This window comes from Pelophylax lessonae, assembly GCF_965119305.1.
Source record: "Pelophylax lessonae genome assembly, chromosome: 1".
Taxonomy (NCBI): Eukaryota; Metazoa; Chordata; class Amphibia; order Anura; family Ranidae; genus Pelophylax; species Pelophylax lessonae.
Window position 1 is genome coordinate 686,482,697 of NC_138768.1, and position 19,442 is coordinate 686,502,138.

General features: G+C 48.0%; 1 protein-coding gene across 1 annotated transcript in view; it reads right to left on the minus strand.

The window, feature by feature from the left end:
- The window catches only part of NAF1 (nuclear assembly factor 1 ribonucleoprotein), a 180,182-nt gene extending 161,973 nt beyond the window's left edge, over positions 1-18,209 (minus strand). Inside the window, 2 exon segments of the mRNA XM_082243791.1 lie at positions 4,517-4,956; positions 18,120-18,209. Coding sequence (XP_082099917.1) covers positions 4,517-4,950 — 434 coding nt within the window. The 5' untranslated portion in view covers positions 4,951-4,956; positions 18,120-18,209.
- Between the last annotated feature and the right edge of the window lie 1,233 nt (positions 18,210-19,442).

Sequence of the window (19,442 nt, forward strand, 5' to 3'; positions counted from 1 at the left end):
GCAGAACAAATTTCACACGTAAACAAAAAGTGCAAGAAAATGCCTGGTCTTCAAGTGGTTAACCACTTGCCGACTGCCTAACGACGATTTACGTTGGCAGTCAGCCCCTCACAGGCAAAGCGACGTAGATCTACGTCGCTAGCCTGAGAGGGTCTAGGGAGCGAGGGCGCACTCCCGCGTGGTCACGGACCCCCCCCCCGGCACGTGTGACCAGCGGACCCGATGTCCGCCGGTCACTCTGCGATCGCCGCTGCAGAGGGAGAAAGTCAGGCGGCTAGTGTAAACAAGCCGCCTGTCATTCCCCCCTGTGTAGAAACAACGATCACACGGTTCTACTATGTAGGACCGTTGATCATTGTTCCTACAGCCCAAACCACAGCCAATCACAGTTAGAATCATGCCCCTAGGGACACACACAGCCCCTCTCAAATAAAGTTAACCCCTTCAGTACCAGTGTCAATTTGCAGTAACAGTGCATATGTACACCACTGATTACTGCAGTAATGTCACTGGTAACCCCAAAAGTGTCAAGGGTCCGATCTGTCCGACGCAATGTCGCAGTACCAAAAAAAAAAAAAAAAAAAAAAAGACAAAAATCTTTCCCTTTGTTAGTAAACGCGATAACTTTTGCGAAACCAATCAAAATACGCTTTTTGCGATTTTTTTTTACCAAACATATGTAGCATAAAACAAGTTGGCCGAAAATGTTAAAAAATTTTGATTTTTACATTGTTTTTTTTGGGAATTTCATATAAAAAAATTTGAAAAATATTGTTATTTTTGCAAAATTGACGCTCTTTTTTTGTTTATAGCGCATGATAAAAAAAAAAAAAAAAAGTGATCAAATACCACCAAAAGAAAGCTCTGTTTGTGGGAAAAAAAGGACGTCAAATTCTAGGTACAGCGTCGCACGACCGCGCAATTCTCCGTTAAAGTCACGTAGTGCTGAATCGCAAAATACCCCCTGGTCAGGAAGGGGGTAAAATCTTCGGGGGCTTAAGTGGTTAAATTGAACACGGAGACTCTTAGTGGTCTAGAGGACTGCCCACTGTGCATTGTACGCCGGTTCCTCTCCCCTATTGTCTTAGAAGGGCATACCTGTATGTCTTTGGGGATCTAAACTCCTGTGCACACCTACAGCCCTGTGATCACGCTGTGATTGGACACATCTATTCACAGGCAACAGATACAGAACCAAAAATATAAGCTCTGTACCACAGGATCACCATTGTGATCCATCACAGAATGTAAACAGATGCCATGTTTTAAACCTCAATACAGGCAGGTTTCTTCATTTTTTAAATTTGTGAAAAACAGATCACCTTGGAGAAGAGTATACATTTTAAAATGGTATAATTCCTGGAGTATTTGTACTGTCCTGGAATTTTCGTTTGCTATGTTTTTTTTTTAACAGAAAGCAAGGAAAACTGTATTTTCTAATCTTTTCCAATGAAAAAAACACACAAACACATATACACACACAAATGTGGTTAAATACAACCAAAAGAAATCTCTGGCTCACAAAGATATAAAAATGATTGTGTGTACTGGATGCCACACCGGCGTTATTACAGCATGTGGAGGTCAATAACACAACCCTAATTTTGATGCTGTGCTATAAAGAATTATTCTGTATGTACATTAACAAGCAACCCAAGGAGAACATTTTCTAACAAAGCTTCAAGCCAAGCATTCATATGGTTTTACTCATCATCAATGTTAACATTTGTGCTCCTGTACTCTAGCACAGAGATATGATGACCTTGGGCACTTTAGGCTTGAAAGCGCATGAAAATATGTACCTTGTCCTTAGCAAACAGATTCTTGCTATCGCTGTTCTTGGAACATCAGAGAATGTTAAAAAGGAATCATCTTGATACCATGAAATCATAAATCTTTTCTTTACCAATATGTGAAATCCTGTATGAGCCGTGCAAGATTGTATTTGCTTGGCTTACATTAAAAGTTAAAACAGTACTCATTAAAAGAGGGCTGGCCAACTCCAAATAAACAATTAACCAGAATATTCAGTGCAATACATATGCTTTGTGCACGGGTGCGCAGTCATGTTGAACCAGGAAGGGGCCATCCCTAAACCTTTCCTACAAAGTTGGAAAGTTGTCCAGAATGTCTTGGTATTTAAATTCATACTTACCTAGGTGGACCCATGCTGCATCTGTTCCAGGCGCCTCCAACACTGAGAACGGAGCGATCGAACACCACTGATCGCTCGGTTGTCACAGCTCCCTGCTCTGCCACCTCCTTGCTCACTGGAGCGCTGGGCTGTGTGTGTGTGTGTGTGTATGTGTGTGTATGTGTGTGTATGTGTGTGTATGTGTGTGTGTGTGTGTGTGTGTGTGTGTGTGCAAACAGGTTCTGGCCCAGGCATGTGGGTGGATCCCAACTATATGGTTGTGATGACTCCCACATCTGGACCAACTCTTTGATGTCAACCTGCTCTCTGCTGAAAACGAGTCACATAAGTGCAAAGCTAACTGTACTCCTGTGATCCACAGGAGAAGTACACCCAAAACGAGCTTTGGCTGTAGAAGAGTTCTCTTCACTGGAACAAAGGGGCCAAGCCCAACCCTTGGAAAAGAACCCTACACCGATCTCCCCGCCACCAAATAACTGGACCAGTGCAGAAAGCAAGGTCTATAAAGATATGGATGAGCGAGTTTGGGGGGTTGAAGGAACTTGATTGGCCTGCACAGAGTTCTGACCTCAACCCAATAGAACACCTTTGGGATGAATTAGAGCGCAGACTGAGCCAGGCTCTCTTTTCAACATCAGTGTCTAACCTCGCAAATGCGTTTCTGGAAGAATGGTCAAACAGGAGGTGTGTTACTGACGAGATCACCAGGTGACAACAAAGTCCAAAAAAAAAAACCACACACTTATGCAGCCACCTCATCTAAAGAATATTAGGCAGCAAGAGACTACATTTTTTGTCTTGGGTATCAGTTAAACCAAAAGATAAGAACCTCCATAACAAAAATCTTTACCCACAGGTGATCCAGAAAAAGGCAAAAAAAAAAAAAACCCTCACTCAGCTTCTAGGTCTTCTTATGAAAGTTGAATTGAACAAGCTGAAGTTAGAAGTTCTTTGGCTACTATGCACAGCTGCACCACAGTCTGAGTGCTCTAGTTTTAGTAAATCCCCCCCGCCAAAGTGTGCCCCTTCTCCAACGCCCTTAGGCCCCTTTCACACTAGCGGACCGTTCAGATCCGCCTGTCAGTTTTTTTGGCGGATCTGAACAGATGCCCCATGCATCTCTATGGGGCATCGGATGTCAGCGGAGACATGTCTGCTGACATCCGATCCATCAAATCTGGACAGATGGAAGTCCCAATTTTCCATCCGTCTGGAGGATCGGATGAGAACAGACAGACGGTCCGTTCCCATCCAATTCCCCCATAGAGAACATCGGGGACCTGACAGCTCTGTCTCCACATACAGTGCGGAGACACAGCTGCTATCCACCTGCTCAGCGGGGAATCGGCGGATCGATCCCCCGCTTAGTTAAACGGAGTCCGCCAACTGACTCCCCTGTGTGAAAGGGGCCTTAAATTGATTGTAAAGTTTTGGGTTTTAAACAAAATAAAAATAAACATGTTCTACTTACCTGCCCTGTGCAGTGGTTTTACATAGAGCAGCCAGGATCCTCTTCCTCTCAGGTCCCTCTTTGCTGCTCTAGGCCCCTCCCTCCTGTCGAGTGCCCCCACATCATGCAGCTTGCTAGGGGGGCACCTGAGCCGAGCTGCAGCTCCGTGTGTCCATTCACACTGACTAACTGACTTTGACAGCTGTGGGAGCCAATTTCACCGCTGCTGTGTCTCACCCAAATCAGGAGGGAGAGTCCCAGACATCTGAGGAACACGTGGACATTGCTGGACAGAGATGGGGCTCTGGTAAGTATTAGGGGTTGCTGGGGAGGCTGCTGCACACAGAAGGCTACAACTCCTAAAGTGGTTCTAAAGGCTGAAAGGTTTTTTTTTTTTTTTTTTTTTTTATACCATCTTGTATGCAAGAAGGTAAAAAAAAAAAAAAAAAAAAAAAAAAAAAAACAACTTCTGTATGCAGCACCTCCCAGCCCTGCCAATGCTTACCTGGAGCCTGATCTTGTTCCAGCGATGTGCACAAAAGCAGCTACTCTCCCGACTCTCTCCCTCTTTTACTGACCCAGACAGCAGAGAGAGCCATTGGCTTCCACTGCTGTCAATCACAGCCAGTAGGGAGGGAGCAGGGATGGGGCTGTTAATGGACACACAGAACAGGGCTAGCAAGCAAGCATGCACGAGTGCCCAATATCAAGATGCTTGATATTGGGTGCACTCAACAGTGTGCAGAAGCCCAGAGTGCTGGCAGGGGACACGAGAAATGGAGGGTCTAACTACTCAGTGCAAAGCTTTTGCACAGAGCAGGAAAGTATGACTTATTTTTCTTATGATTCTTTTAGCATCACTTTAAAGTGAATAACTGCACCGAGATGACTATTTGAAAAGAACACCTTACCTGTCTGAAGAAGAGTCTGCTGAAGAACTTTCCACAACTTCGTCATCACATACAGACAGTATTTTAGCAGAAGTTTGTGCAAATGAGACGGATATATGCTGAGATTCCCCGGGATTTCCATTATGCATAGCTACTGTATGGTTTTCAAAATGCAAGGATTCACCCAGTTCCATTTGTTCTTCTGACTGTACTTCACAAGACTGACAGGAATCAGGCTTATCTTCAATCCCAGGGATTCCAGCTGCTGAGGAAGAGGTCTGTATTCCTTCCTTATTATTATTTATAGGTGTCTCAGCACCATTACCACATCCAGACAATGAACCTTCACCAGGATCTAAACCTGCCATGGCTGCTTCTTCCAATTTAACATCAGAATTGTTGGTATTGCTCTGTTGAGTGTTGACAGCCACAGCAATTTCTTCCTGTGTATCCATAGTATTCTGTAATATAAAAGAATCCCATTAAAATGACTATACTCCCTAACAATGCATTCAGCAGTTATCTTTAATGACAGTAAACTCATCGTAAGCATCAACTAAATGTCATCCGTACAAACGTACACTAATCATACAGTCAATATTCCATTGCTTCTTAACCTCTTGCCGACCACCCACCGTAGTATTACTGTGGCAGGGCGGCTCGGCTGTGCAAAACCACGTAGTACTACGTGATTTTGTGCACGAGGTCTCAGCAGCGTGCGCAGGACCTGAGCCGCGCTCTCGCTGTGTTTAGACACAGCGGGAGGCGGGCCGTGGGAGGAGCGGCGGCAATTGCCAGATAAACTGACAGAAGGCGACCCACCTGCAAAGCAGGCGAGTCTTCTGTCAGGCAGGCAGAGAGAGATCACAAGTTTTAGCTAAGCTGAAACCCCGATCTCTCTGTGCCTGTCACAGTCCCGCTCCTGCTACAAAATGCTGACAGCTGCCATTACTACTAATAAAAAATAAATAAATAAATTAAAAAAAAAATAAAAAAAAAGGTCCAAAAATCTATTCCGTAGTTTGTAAACGCAATAACTTTTGAGCAAACCAATTGAAATAGCTGTTTTGGGATTTTTTTAACCAAAGATATGTAGCAGAATACAAATTGGCCTAAACTGATAAAAAATAAATTTTTTTTTATTTTTTATTGGGAATGTTTTATAGCAGAAAGTTTTTTTTTTTCAAAATTGTCGCTTTTTGTTTATAGCACAAAATCTAAAAACCGCAGAGGTTTTCAAATACGACCAAAAGAAAGCTCCATTTGGCCTGGTTATTGGGGGGGGGGGGGGTAAAACCTTCCAGAGCTTAAGTGGTTAATGTTAGGAGGTAAGCTGCATTGACTAAATGGGATGAGTTGGTGGGGTATCTGTGATAGAAAGGGGTCTATGAGGAGCTGTTATGGGATGGTCTGTAATTAAGGGGAGTCTGATGGAGGGGGCGCTCTGTAATATGGAGTTTGTGGTTTGGAATTGAACATAATGGTATGTAATAATTTTGCATATAGACAAGGTGCTGTTGTATGTAAATATGACTTAAATATTAAAATGTATATAAAAATTAAAATTTTAGCTTTAATTGGGATATAAAATAATGGATGTTGGTCCTTTTGGTGGGAGGGATTTTTTGTGGGGGGCAGCATTTTATTCTTCTCAGTGCATTTGCAGTGCACAGTGGATTTCCCTTTAGTATATAAGCCCCAATGTTTTTTCTCTCTCTTTCAGCGCATGTTGCTGATAAAAAAAAAAAAATAAAAAAAAAGCAGCCATCAGTGTTTGACAGCTGTGAGCAGAGAACGACTCTGCACGTGTTACATGAATCGGGGAAATGCTGGATTAGACCCCGTTCACACTGGGGCGAGCCGACTTTGCCGGGCGACCTGTGAAGTCGCGGCACGCAGCTCGCACCGCGACCTCGGAGCGGCCAGCACGGACTTCATATAATTGAAGTCAATGCAGGTCGCTCCAAAGAAGCTCCGGACCCTTTTTCTAAGTCGGAGCGACTTGTGTCGCTCCTATTAGAACGGGTCCACAGCTTCTCTATGGCGAGCGACCTACGGCGACCTGTCAGGCGACCAGGTCGCCCCAGTGTGAACCGGCTCTAAAAGCATTACTAAAGTCATATTTGTTTTTATTTATTAAAAATAACGAACATGTTATACTTACCTGCTGAGTGGCCCTTCGCCCCAGTCAGAGGTCCAGAGCGCTCTGGAGCATGTTTTCATCAAGGATGTCTCTGTACATTGCTGCATTCACCTTTTTCCTCAATCCTGACTAGTCTCCCAGTTCCTGGTACTAAAAAATATCCCCACAACATGATACTGCCACCACCATGCTTCACTTTAAGGATCGTATTGGCCTTTAATCTTTGTTTTATTAAGACCAGAAAAACGGAATTTTTGTAAAATCTTACCTGTAAAATTCCTTTCTCTGAGTCCTCCGACAGTCGCCGCCTCTTCATATTCGTCACATATGGGGTATTAGACTTTGCTCCGAAGGAGTAGCTAGGCAACAGAATATGTTAACAATAAAGCTTTAACATATCCCACCCTCAAGGGGTGGTCCCCTCAGTCAATACCCTCCTACTTCCTGCAACCATATCTCAGTTTTAGTGGAATAGCAGGAGAGTATACAATCAAACCCCAAAAGAGGGGCGGGGGCGGCGACTGTCGGAGGACTCAGAGAAAGGAATTTTACAGGTAAGATTTTACAAAAATTCCGTTTTCTCTTACGTCCTCCGACAGTCGCCGCCTCTTCATATTCGTCACATATGGGGACGTCCCAAAGCAGTGCAAACATGAGGGGTGGGAAACGCATCCGCGCCGAAAGGCAACGCAGTCTCCGCATCAAAGAAGGAACCTTACCAAAGGAAGGAAACCAGCTGGGCAACAGCAAAAAACAAGTGCTCAACAGGAGCAACAACCCAGGAAAAGACAAAAAACCAGGGGATACAAAACTTATCCCAACAGCCAGGAGTCCCCAACAAGGGACCATAGGGAACAGCTGCACTAAGAACCTTGCGGCCAAAGGAAGCATCCGCCGATGCCTGAACATCTACTTTGTAGAATTTTGTGAAAGTGTGCACGGTCGACCAAGTCGCCGCCTTACACACCTGGGCTACAGAAGCCCCATGACGACAGGCCCAAGACGTACTCAGAGATCTAGTAGAGTGCGCCTTCACAGGCACAGGGGGAACCTTCCCCTGCAAAGCATAGGCCTGTTCAATGGTCTGCCTGATCCATTTGGCGATGGTAGAGGCCGAAGCCGCCATGCCCTTCCGAGGACCCTCTGGAAGAACAAACAAGGAGTCCGTCTTTCGAAAAGACTCAGTCGATTTAAGGTAAACCCTTATCGCCCGAACAACATCCAGAGAGTGCAATCTCACCTCCTTTGGATGTTTAGGCTTCGTGCACAACGAAGGCAAGACAATATCCTCATTAAGACGGAAGTCCAAAACTCGTTTCGGAAGAAAAGAAGGATTAGGTCGCAAGACCACCTTATCCAAATGAATAACCAGGTACGGAGACTTGCAGGACAAAGCCGCCAGCTCCGACACTCTGCGAGCCGAAGTGATCGCCACCAAAAAGGCGACCTTTTTGGACAACATAGACAACGAGATCTCCCTGATCTGTTCAAAAGGAGCACGTTGTAACACAGATAGAACGAGATTCAAGTCCCAAGGGGGCAGAGGATCCCGCCTCGGGGGAACCAGATGCCGCACACCCTGAACAAAGGTGCCAACCAATGGGTTGGAAGCCACGGGACGTTGAAACAGAACGGCCAGAGCAGACACCTGACCCTTTATCGTAGCCAGCGCCAAACGCTGATCAACACCCGTTTGAAGGAAAGACAGCACACGGGACACCGAGTACGTGCGGGGTGAAAACCCCCTGGACTCACACCAGGCAAAATAGGCCTTCCAAGTACGGTAATAAACCTTCCCCGAGGAAGACTTCCTCGCGTTGATTAAAGTATGAACGACCTCCGGAGAGAGACCCCTCTCCTTCAGGACCTCGGTCTCAACAGCCAGGCCGTCAAAGCCAGCGACCGTAAAGCAGGATGGTATATCGGTCCTTGAGACAGTAGATCGTCTCGAAGAGGCAGACGCCACGGGGCGTCGACCGCCAGATTCACGAGGTCTGCGTACCAGGACCGGCGAGGCCAGTCCGGTGCCACAAGAATCACCGTGTTGCGTTCCGAGTGTAACCTGCGAAGGAACCTGGACAGCAACTGAATCGGTGGAAACGCATACATCAGCCTGTACTGATGCCACGGGGCCACTAACGCGTCCGACGCGTCTGCCCGAGGGTCGCGCGTCCTTGCCACGAACCTCTTCACCTTGTTGTTGAGGCGAGACGCGAACAGGTCCACATCTGGAAGACCCCACTTCGCGCACAACGTCTGGAAGACAGCCGGATGGAGAGACCATTCCCCCTGATCCAGGGTCTGGCGACTCAGATAGTCCGCCTGCCAGTTCTCCACTCCCGGAATGTGAACCGCCGTTATCGCCGGGACATGAGTCTCGGCCCAAGACAGAATGTCGGCCACTTCTCGAGCCGCTCGGGCACTCCTGGTGCCCCCTTGGTGGTTGATGTAGGCCACCGCCGTGGCATTGTCCGTCTGCACCCGAACCGGGCAACCCTGCAGCCGGTCCGTCCAGCGATGAAGACAGAGACTTATCGCACGCAATTCCAGAATGTTGATCGGAAGGGAAGACTCCCCCTCCGACCAAGTCCCCTGAGCGGACAGAACGCCCAGAACTCCACCCCAGCCCGACAGGCTGGCATCCGTGGTGATTACCGTCCAAGAGATCGGACGAAACGACTTGCCCCCGGACACCAACGGGGACTGGAGCCACCACAGAAGGTTTTCCCTGGTGCGAAGACTCAACGAGATTTGAAGATCCAGAGATTGAGGTCGCCCGTCCCACCTGGACAGGATCTCCGCTTGGAGACCCCGCGTGTGAAACTGTGCGAAAGGAATCGCCTCGAAGGCCGAGACCATCAATCCCAGACATCTCATACACGTCCGCAGAGACGAGTTCGGAACGTCCCTGAGGGACCTGACTTCCTCCCGGAGAGTCCTGAGTTTGTCTTCCGGCAGGAAGACCTTCGCCTGCACCGAGTCCAGTATCATTCCCAGATAGGGGAGACGAACCGACGGACTCAGTGTCGACTTTGGAAAATTTATCGTCCAACCAAACTCCTGCAGAGTTTGCATCGTGACAGACAGGTCCTCCTCCAGACCCTGGCTGGTCGCAGACCGAACCAGAATGTCGTCCAGATACCCCAGGACAGAAACGCCCTGGGCCCTCAATAATGCCAGAACCGGTGCAAGCACCTTGGTGAAGACCCGCGGAGCCGAGGCGAGACCAAAGGGCAACGCCACGAACTGGTAGTGATCCTCCGCAATGGCAAATCGAAGGTACCTCTGATGACCCTCGAATATGGGGATGTGAAGGTACGCATCCTTCAAATCGATGGAGGCCATGAATTCCCCCGGAACCAGGGCAGCCACCACCGACCGCAGGGATTCCATGCGGAACTTGCGAACCCGCACAGAGCCTTCAAGTCCAGAATCGGACGAACCTTGCCCTCCTTTCTGGGCACGGTGAACAGATTGGAATAAAACCCCCGAAACCTGTCCCGATGAGGCACCGGAACCACCACTCCCTGAGCCCTCAGGTCCCGCACCGCCAGGTGCAGGTCCCGCAAGCGCTCTGGAGACAGTTGAAGATTTGAGGGAAAAAATCTGCTCTCCGGCCGAGAGAGAAACTCGATCTTGTAACCAGATCGAACGATTTCCAGAACCCATCTGTCCCGCACACGGGCCAACCAGGGCTGAAGAAAACCGAGCAAGCGTCCCCCCACCCCAAAACTGGGTGAGGGCGCCCCTTCAGGCCGAACTGTTATGGGCTGCAGGTCCGGATTGGCCGGACTTCTGTTTACCAGACCAGGGCTTCTTCTGAGAGCCTTGACCTTTGAACGGTTTGCCCTTGTAGTGCGGCCGAAAGGCACGAAAGGACCCCTGAGGGGGCCGAAAATTAGCATGCTTCTTCCCAGAAGCCCCCTTAGCCTTGGGGAAATGGGGCAAGAGAGTGCTCTTACCCCCGGTGATCCCCTTAATCAACACATCCAGGGACTCCCCAAAAAGGCGAGACCCATCATAAGGCAGATTGGCTAAGGTCTTACGTGAAGATTGGTCCACCGACCAACATTTTAACCAAACCAGGCGGCGAGACAACACCGCCATGCTGTGCACACGTGCAGCCAACGGAATCAGGTCCAGGTCCGCATCACACAGATACATGACACCCTGGTGGATCTGATCCACCATATCCAGGGTCGCCGGCGAGGCCGAGTCGGCCACTAGGACGCGCCTAAGCATCTGCGTCCAACTTGCGATCGCCTGGGCCGCCATGAGAGAAGCAAACAGAGCCTTAAGCATAGAACCCGTAACAGAATAAGTATGACGGGCAAGAGACTCCAGTCTCCTATCCGTGGCATCACGGAAAACAGGGGAACCCTCTGCAGGAATCGCAGTGGCTTTGTTCAAAACCGCAATTGCATGATCCACTGGTGGAGGCACACACCACCTTTCATCAGTGGCAGGCGAAAAAGGATAACGCAGCTTGAATTTACTTGGTACCGCAAAAGGTTTGCGCAGATCACGCCATTGATCCTTAACAGCGCGCTGAAAATCAGCATTGCAGGGAAAAACCTGCGGCGTCCTGCGTTTCCTCTGCGTCCCATAAGCCGCCAAGGCAGCGGGGGGACACACTTCGTCCTGCAAACGCAGCGTTTGCTTAATGGAAGCAATCAACTCATCCATGATTGCAAGCTCTTCAGGCGAGCCAGGGGGAGAATTATCAACCCCCTCAACTTCAGCCTCCACCTCAGACCCCACTAGATCAAGAGAGGAGCGGGACCCCGATAAGGAGGCCCCTGCCAGAACAGCCCCATCACCTTCACCCTCAGAATCAGAGGAAAGAGCAACTCTGGGCCTTTTAGTAGATTGAGCAGCCACCAGCATTTGCACCTGAGCAGCAAGGCCAGCCACAATAGTGGCTAAATCCCCCCCTGGGGGGGAAACAGCGGTCCCCTGGCTTTCCACCAATACTGTAGGAAATTTGCCCTCCTGAGAATCCATTGCCCCTGTAATGCCAGACAACCAAGGGTTAACTGCCCGTTTTAAGCAAGCGCGGCAAGCGCAGCCCACCGCACCACACTCAAGCACAATGAGACCCCCACAGGGAATATGCAAACTGAACACAGGCAATGGATAGCAAGAACAGAAGGATAAAACCTGAGGAGACCCTCGCCGCTGCTGCTGCCTCGATCGGTGTTCCTGGAAAGAGGAAGTGATGCTGCCAGGGCGCTCTATGTAAGCCTATGGAGGCTACAAGAAAATGGCCGCCATGCATGTAAACCATGCGGCCGGAGCGGGTGTAGGCAAAATGGCGTCGTTTGGCGCCGAAACCGCCGCTCCACAGTGCATTAAAACACACATTACATTCCAATATCAGAATACATGTCAGATCGCCGCAGCGATCGCTGTATATGCCCAAACATGCCAAAAAAATAGAGGCAGGTTACACAGTCCCAGACCGACACCCCCCCAGACAGACAGGTCCCCACATAAATACACTTACCTCACATGGCGTGGGGGACCCGCACAGGCGAACAAGCCGCTGCACATGAGGCAGGGAGAGTCGCAATTCAAGACGCACAAAATGGGGGTTAAGAAACCGCACAGCGTCCAGTGAGGTAGCCACCTCACCAATCATCCCTGCACCGAACAGGGATGGGTCGTTCACTATGCCAGGAGCGTTACCTGGCTGAACGCTCAATGGCAGACTGGGAAGCCACTGACCCACGACCTGCGACCAGGGGGATCAGCCCGAGACCCAGTCCGCATGATCCTCTTCGTCCGAAGAACTAACTAACGCTGACAAAATAACAGCTAAATAAAGGTAGAGAGAAAAACTCAAACAAAATATTAAAAAGAAGAAAGAGTCTGGGACAGAAAGTCCCAGCACAGAGAGAGCCAGCCACTCCTGACAAGCTAGACATTAAAACTGAGATATGGTTGCAGGAAGTAGGAGGGTATTGACTGAGGGGACCACCCCTTGAGGGTGGGATATGTTAAAGCTTTATTGTTAACATATTCTGTTGCCTAGCTACTCCTTCGGAGCAAAGTCTAATACCCCATATGTGACGAATATGAAGAGGCGGCGACTGTCGGAGGACGTAAAAAGGGGAAGGACCCAAAAAAAAGGGGGAAGGACCGTAAAAAGGACCCAAAAGGGGAAGCTCTGCTTGTCATCTTCCACCCCCACGCCACTGCCACATTTAGCGCCCTTTGGGGAGGGGGTTAGCAGGTACCTGGTTCTGACAGGTACCCACTCCCACTTCCGGCTCAGTTCACAGCGGCAAAGTGAGCAAGACGTTCAATCCCCCCCCCCCCCTGCATTCACAGAGAAATTCGCACATGCCCAGTAGGAAACCAGCTATGAAGCCACAAGGCTTTTCTGCCAGTTTCCCTTAGCCAAGATGGTGGCACCAGCACCAGAGAGCCAATGCATGAATTGTCACAGGCGAAGACACAGCTGGAAGCTTAGACAAGAAAGTGCCCTAATAGCAGGGCTTTTTTTCAGCAGGAACGCGGTGGAACGCAGTTCCGGCACCTCCTGCACTGAATGTATGCAATAGCAAGGGGTGTGGGGTGTGTTGGAGAGTCTCTTGATGCTGGCTGCTTGGGGATCTATTGTCTCTGGTAGGGATCTGGTATTGCGTGAGGGTCTATTGTTGCTCGGGGGTCTTATGTTGTTGGTAGGGATCTCCTGTTAAGGTAGAGATCTATTGTTGACTGATCTTTTTGTACTGGTTGCTGGGAGAGCCATTGTTGCTACTGGAGGGGGTCTAATGTTGCTGGGGTTGATCTTTTGTTGTGTGTAAGGGGTGGGGCCAAGGGACAGTGCTCAGAGGTGGGTAGCGAGTGGAGACAAGGGGCGACTCAGAAAGGGGGGGGGGGGTAGTTCCTGCACCTATTCTCTGTGGAAAAAAAACCCTGCCTAATAGTAAAAAAGTCAGCAGCTACAGTATTTGTAGCTGCTAACTTAATTTTTTGGAGGGGGGTCAGAACTCCTCTTTAAAGGAGAAGTTTACTTTAAGTAACACATTAAACTCATTTTTTAGGGTGGAACATGTTCCCAGTGCTGCAGCTGCTTAAAGCCGCCCCCCCCCCCCCCCCCTGCAGCAGTATGGGGAGAAGTTCCCAGTACTAGCTGCCACTATTTGAAAATAGCACGGCTGTACGGGGCTTCACCCGCACGGTCGTGTCATTCAGAAACACAGCTCCATGTGTTTGAATGAACTACAAGTCCCAACATCCTTAGCGGCTGTCAGCTTATAGTTCTCAATGAGCTACCGCAGCGCTGTGGTAGTTCATGGAGTGTTCTTGTCAGAGTATCGGCTTACCTGAATGGGATGTACAGGTAAGCCGATACTCTGATAGTGTGCAGGAGACCCACATGGCATCAGTGATTTGCTGATCGCTGGTACAATGCTTTCCAGTCTCCTGCAATAAAACATAATGTACATTTTTTTTCTCCTTTAATACCACTTTAAAGCCCGACCCAAAAGGGAAAGCTTTGCTTATTTGCACCCTCCCTCCCCACCCTCCACTGCCACATCTGGCACTTTTTGGAGGGGGAGCGGATACCTTTCAAAACCAGGTACCCGCTCCCAATTCGGGGTAAAATTGCCACACAATGATCACGGCAATCTATGAAGCTTCCACCCCTCCTCCTTCCCCCCCTCCCCCGTCTGGAAGACCCAGAAGACAGCAGGACCGTTCAAAAAAAAAAAAAGACTTGCAAAGGCTTCACTTCTTGTTTCCCTTAGTAAAGATGCTGACGCCTGCACCCACAGCCAACTGACGTATAGGCTAGGGGTGCCAACATCACGTATACCTGGACAGGCAAGTGTCCTTCTAGTATTAGCCAGCAGCTACAGTATTTGTAGCTGCTAACTTTTCATTTTTTTTTTTTTTTTTTTTACAGGATGGAATTCCACTTTAGAGGAGAACGTCATAAAAAAAGTGAAGTCCCGCTGTTTCACTCCTCCCGGTATCTATCGCCACTTCCACAATCCTCACTTAGGCGAGGATGATGCAGCTTGCCCCACCCTCTCTTTAACCACTTGCCGACCGCCCCACGCAGATTTACTGCGGCAGGGTGTCTTGGCTGCACAATTTCACATAGATGTACGTGATTATGTGCACGCGGATTAGACACAGCGGAAGCCCGATCGCCACCTTCCTCTCGCAATCTTCTGGGAATCTGACAGGAGAGCTGCTATGTAAACAAGGTAGGCGGCTCTTCTGTCAGACAGGCACACAGAGATCGTTAAGCTGAAACCCCGATGTCTCTGTGCCTGTCACAGAGCCCTCCCCCCACTCTTACATCTAACCCCTTGATCACCCCCAGTATTAGCCCCCTCCCTGCCAGTATCATTTATTCAGTAACAGTGCATAATATTTAGCACCGATTACTGTAATAAGGTCACTGGTCCCCATAAAGTGTCAAAAATGTCAGTTAGAGTCCTTTCACACGGGCAGTCAGTATGTCCGTTTTACATCCCATTTTTTTGTGGATGAAAAAATGGACATAATGCATGTCAATGGGATGATGTCAGCCGATGACAATCCGCTGACATCCGATTTGCGTCCTTTCCTATCAGTTCCGTTTTTTGGAACGGAAGAGAACCCTATTTTTCTTCCATTTAAAAAAATGGAATGGTCGCAAAAACGGATGTCAGCGGTGTCATCCGCAATCCCATTGACATACATTATCTCCCAGAAGAAGAGAACGAGAAGAACGAGAAGAACAATGGACCCTTAGGGTCCATTCACACTAGCGCGACTTGTCAGGCGACTTGGTCGCCTGACAAGTCGCGGTCGGTCGCTTGCCATTGTGTAGTACAGGACCCGTTCTAATAGAAGCGACACAAGTCGCTCCGACTTAAAAAAAGGGTCCTGTACTACTTTGGGGCGACCTGGAGGCGACTTGCATTGAATTCAATTACATGAAGTCCCTGCAAGTCGCGCCGAGGTCGCCCCAGCAAGTCGTGTCGCACCAGTCTGAATGGGCGCTTAGGGGTCCGATCGCCTCCATTACTAATAAAAACAAACAAACAAAAAAAAAATAATAAAAAGTCCAAAAATCTATCCCATAGTTTGTAGACGCGATATCTTTTGTGCAAGCCAACTAAAATACGCTTTTTGGGATTTTTTCCAAAAATATGTAGCAGAATTAGGGATGCACCGAAATTTTGGCCACCGAAATTTTCGGCCGAAAATGAGCCTATCCCATTTCGACCGAAAATGGGTTAAAAATGCCGAAATTAATGGCCGCCGTGAGGAAGGAAGAGGGCGCAGTGCAGGTTTGAAAAGTCCCGCCTCTGGCCGGCTGCCCGCCTCTCAATGACGTCCCTACTACTACGATGTGTGTATAAATGAACTGAACTGACCTGACACCAGGCGGGCGAGCGGCCGCTAATAGCTATAACTATGTGAGCGCTTCACTTCCCTGTCATGCGGGTATCTCCTCTGACAGGGAAGTGAAGCGCTCACATAGTTATAGCTATTAGCGGCTGCTCTCCCGCCCTCCCACCCGGTGTCAGGTCAGTTCATTCACACACATAGTCCCGCTGACAGGGAAGTGAAGTGAAGCTCTCACATAGTTATAGCTATTAGCGCCACTCGCACGCCCTCTCGCCCGGTGTGTCAGTTCATTCATTCATGCACAATTGCACAGATCGTAGTAGCAGTAGTGACATCACAGGGAGGCGGGCTGCAGGCCAGAGGTGGGACTTTTGAAAGGAAGGACAGTGACCGGATGAGCAGACTGATTAAGGAGATTGCATCCTTGGGATGGGGAGGGGCGCTGAGGCGGGCTTACCAATGGTATTTGTATTATGCAGCATGGGGGGGTTAATGTATTGCCACTGCTGGTCACTGATGCATTAGTGACCGACCAGTGGCAGTTAATTAGCCCCTTTGTGCTGCATTAGTGCAACCAGTATCAGTGGAAGCAGTGTTAATTAACACTGATACTGGTTGCACTAATGCAGCACAAAGGGGCTAATTAACTGCCACTGGTCGGTCACTAATGCATCAGTGACCAGCAGTGGCAATACATTAACCCCCCCATGCTGCATAATACAAATACCATTGGTAATTAAATTAACCTCTTGCCAACCTGTCACAGTACATATACTGTGACAGAGTGGCAGCAACAGGTGTACGTCGCTGCCTGTTTTTGGTGTATGCCCCTCTTCTATTTTAAATTCATTTGGGGAAAAAAGTCATTTTCAGGTTTCGGTTTTCGGCCAAGGGCATCCTGCATTTTCGGCCCAGAATTTTCATTTAGGTGCATCCCTAAGCAGAATACAAATTGGCATAGACTGATAAACAAAAATTGATTTTTTAAATTTTTTTTTTTTTTTTTTTTATTGGGAATATTTTATAGCAGAAAGTAAAAAATTGTGTTTTTTTCAAAATTGGAGAATTTTTTTGTTTATAGCGCAAAATCTAAAAAACGCAGAGGTGATCAAATACCACCAAAAGAAAGCTCTATTTGTGGGAAAAAAAGGCTATCAATTGTATTTGGGTACAGCATCGCACGACCGCACAATTGTTAATTAAGGTAAAGCAGTGCCGAATCGCAAAAAATGGCCTGGTCATTAAAACTTTCCCAAGTTGAAGTGGTTAAAACACATCAAATGCTCCAGGATGCTGTAGAATCATTTACAGAAGCTTGCACATGCGCAGCATGGTGCCAGCTGTGGTTCCTTAGGGCACCACAACCAGCTGACATTTCCAAGATGGCGGCACAGGGAAGCAGCTGTGGGAAGGCAGTGCTGGACTCCAGGTACTGGTATGTCCCTAACGCCTGGTACATACGATGAGAATATTGGACGAACAATCGTCTCTTTTTTTTTGCATGCTAATCTCATATCAAAAATTAGTTTACTAAAGTGACAAAAATTTTCGCACATCAGGAAAAAAAAAAATTCAGAAGTGATGTAATGTGTTGTAGTGTATTTGTATTGTCTTTTCGAATGACAACTGTACTGATTTAAACAAAAATCGTACCTTTTGGTATCGCACAAGAAAAACGATTGCGCCAACGATCAGATTATCGTACGATCGCTTCGAATCGGTATTTTTCGTACGATTTTCTAAAATGTACAGGGCTTAAGAAAGTTGATCGATTATTTGTAAACCCAAGTGGAGTTCCTCTTGAAGATCTGCAGCTGATTAGGTGGGATGGGGATGATGGCGATGCCAGCAAAGGACATTTGCCCAGCCAGTCAGAATACACAGGTGGGATTACTACAATCCTATAGGCTATGACAAGTCATCTCTATGTCCTAAAATAGATCTAAAGAGGAAAAAAAACATGGCCTACATCTTCTCATGAAAAAAGAACAACTTCACATGTAACCTCCATGAAATGAGTTATTACACTATATGGAGTAAAATATATTGTTGTCTCCAAGTCTACCCGCTGCGATCCGTGCACCAGTGAGAGAAGACCCCCCAATAAGAAAGAACACTCACCACACAGCGGCGATCAGTCCGTCATTGCAATCCCCGGCCACTCACTGATACCATGCGTGCTTTCCACGCCGCTCAGTTTTGCGTTCCAAGCCTCGTTCTCAACTAGTTTTTCTCTTATGTGCTGATTGGTTGAACTTGTCGGAAGTCTGTACTGTGTTTCTATGATTGGACTGTTTTTCTCCGGTGACCTCACTCAGAACTGTACTGTGCTGTTCCCACCGGCTTACATAGGCACCAATTATTATGCTTTTTCCTGAATGCATGTGGGCTTTGAGGGTGTCAGATAAACATCCCCTCTCTGTGCCTCTACTATAACTAGTAAATGTTTCTAGGAGTAATGAGCTCAGTGACTAGAAAGCCACTAATATTGTTAGTTGAGGAGAGCAGAATGTTTAACCACTTCTGGAGCAGGTCTTTTCTGACACTTGTTTACAAGTTAAAATCTGTTTTTTTACTTAGAACCCCCAAACGTTTTTTTTTTTTTTTTAGCAGAGATCCTAGAGAATAAAATGGAGATTGTTGCAATATTTTTTATTACATCGTATTTGCGGTCTTACAAACGCAATTTTTTTGGAAAAAAATAACCTTTTTTAATTAAAAAATAAGAAAACATGAAGGGTCCTTTCACACAAACAATCCAATCAGATCCGCCTGTCAGTTTTTTAGGTGGATCTGATCGGATCCTCAATGCATCCCTATGTGGCAGCGGATGTCAGCGGTAACATGTCTGCTGACACCCGCTGCCAACCGCATTCTATCCTGTCCGTGAAATCCAGACTGATGGAAACCCTATTTTCCATCCGTCCAGGGGATCGGATCGGATGAGAACGGACAGGCGGTCTGATTCCCCCAGAGAGAGCAGCGGGGCTCTGACACCTCCCTCTCTGCACACAGTGCGGAGACAGAGCTGTCATCCGCCTGCTCAGCGGGGATCGGCGGATCGATCCCCGCTGAGCAGAGAACGGTCCGCACCGGACAGCAGACCGTGTGAAAGGAGCCATAAGTTAGCCCAATTTTTTCCATAATGTGAAAGATAATGTTACACTGAATAAATAGATACCCAACATGTCATGCTTCAAAATTGTGCATGCTCGCGGAATGGCGACAAACATTGGTACTTAACCAATTTGCCGCTGCTCACTAGAGCTCTACTGCAGCAAAGTGGCTCGATAACGTCTGGCGACGTAGACCTACGTCGCCAGACATTCCCCTCTCTCGGGCCAGGGAAGGAGCGGCGGCGATCGTCGGGGGAATCGAGTGTGGAGATCCGCCTGCTTGTGTAAACACAAGCGGGTGGATCTCCTAAGTGACAGGCAGGGTCAG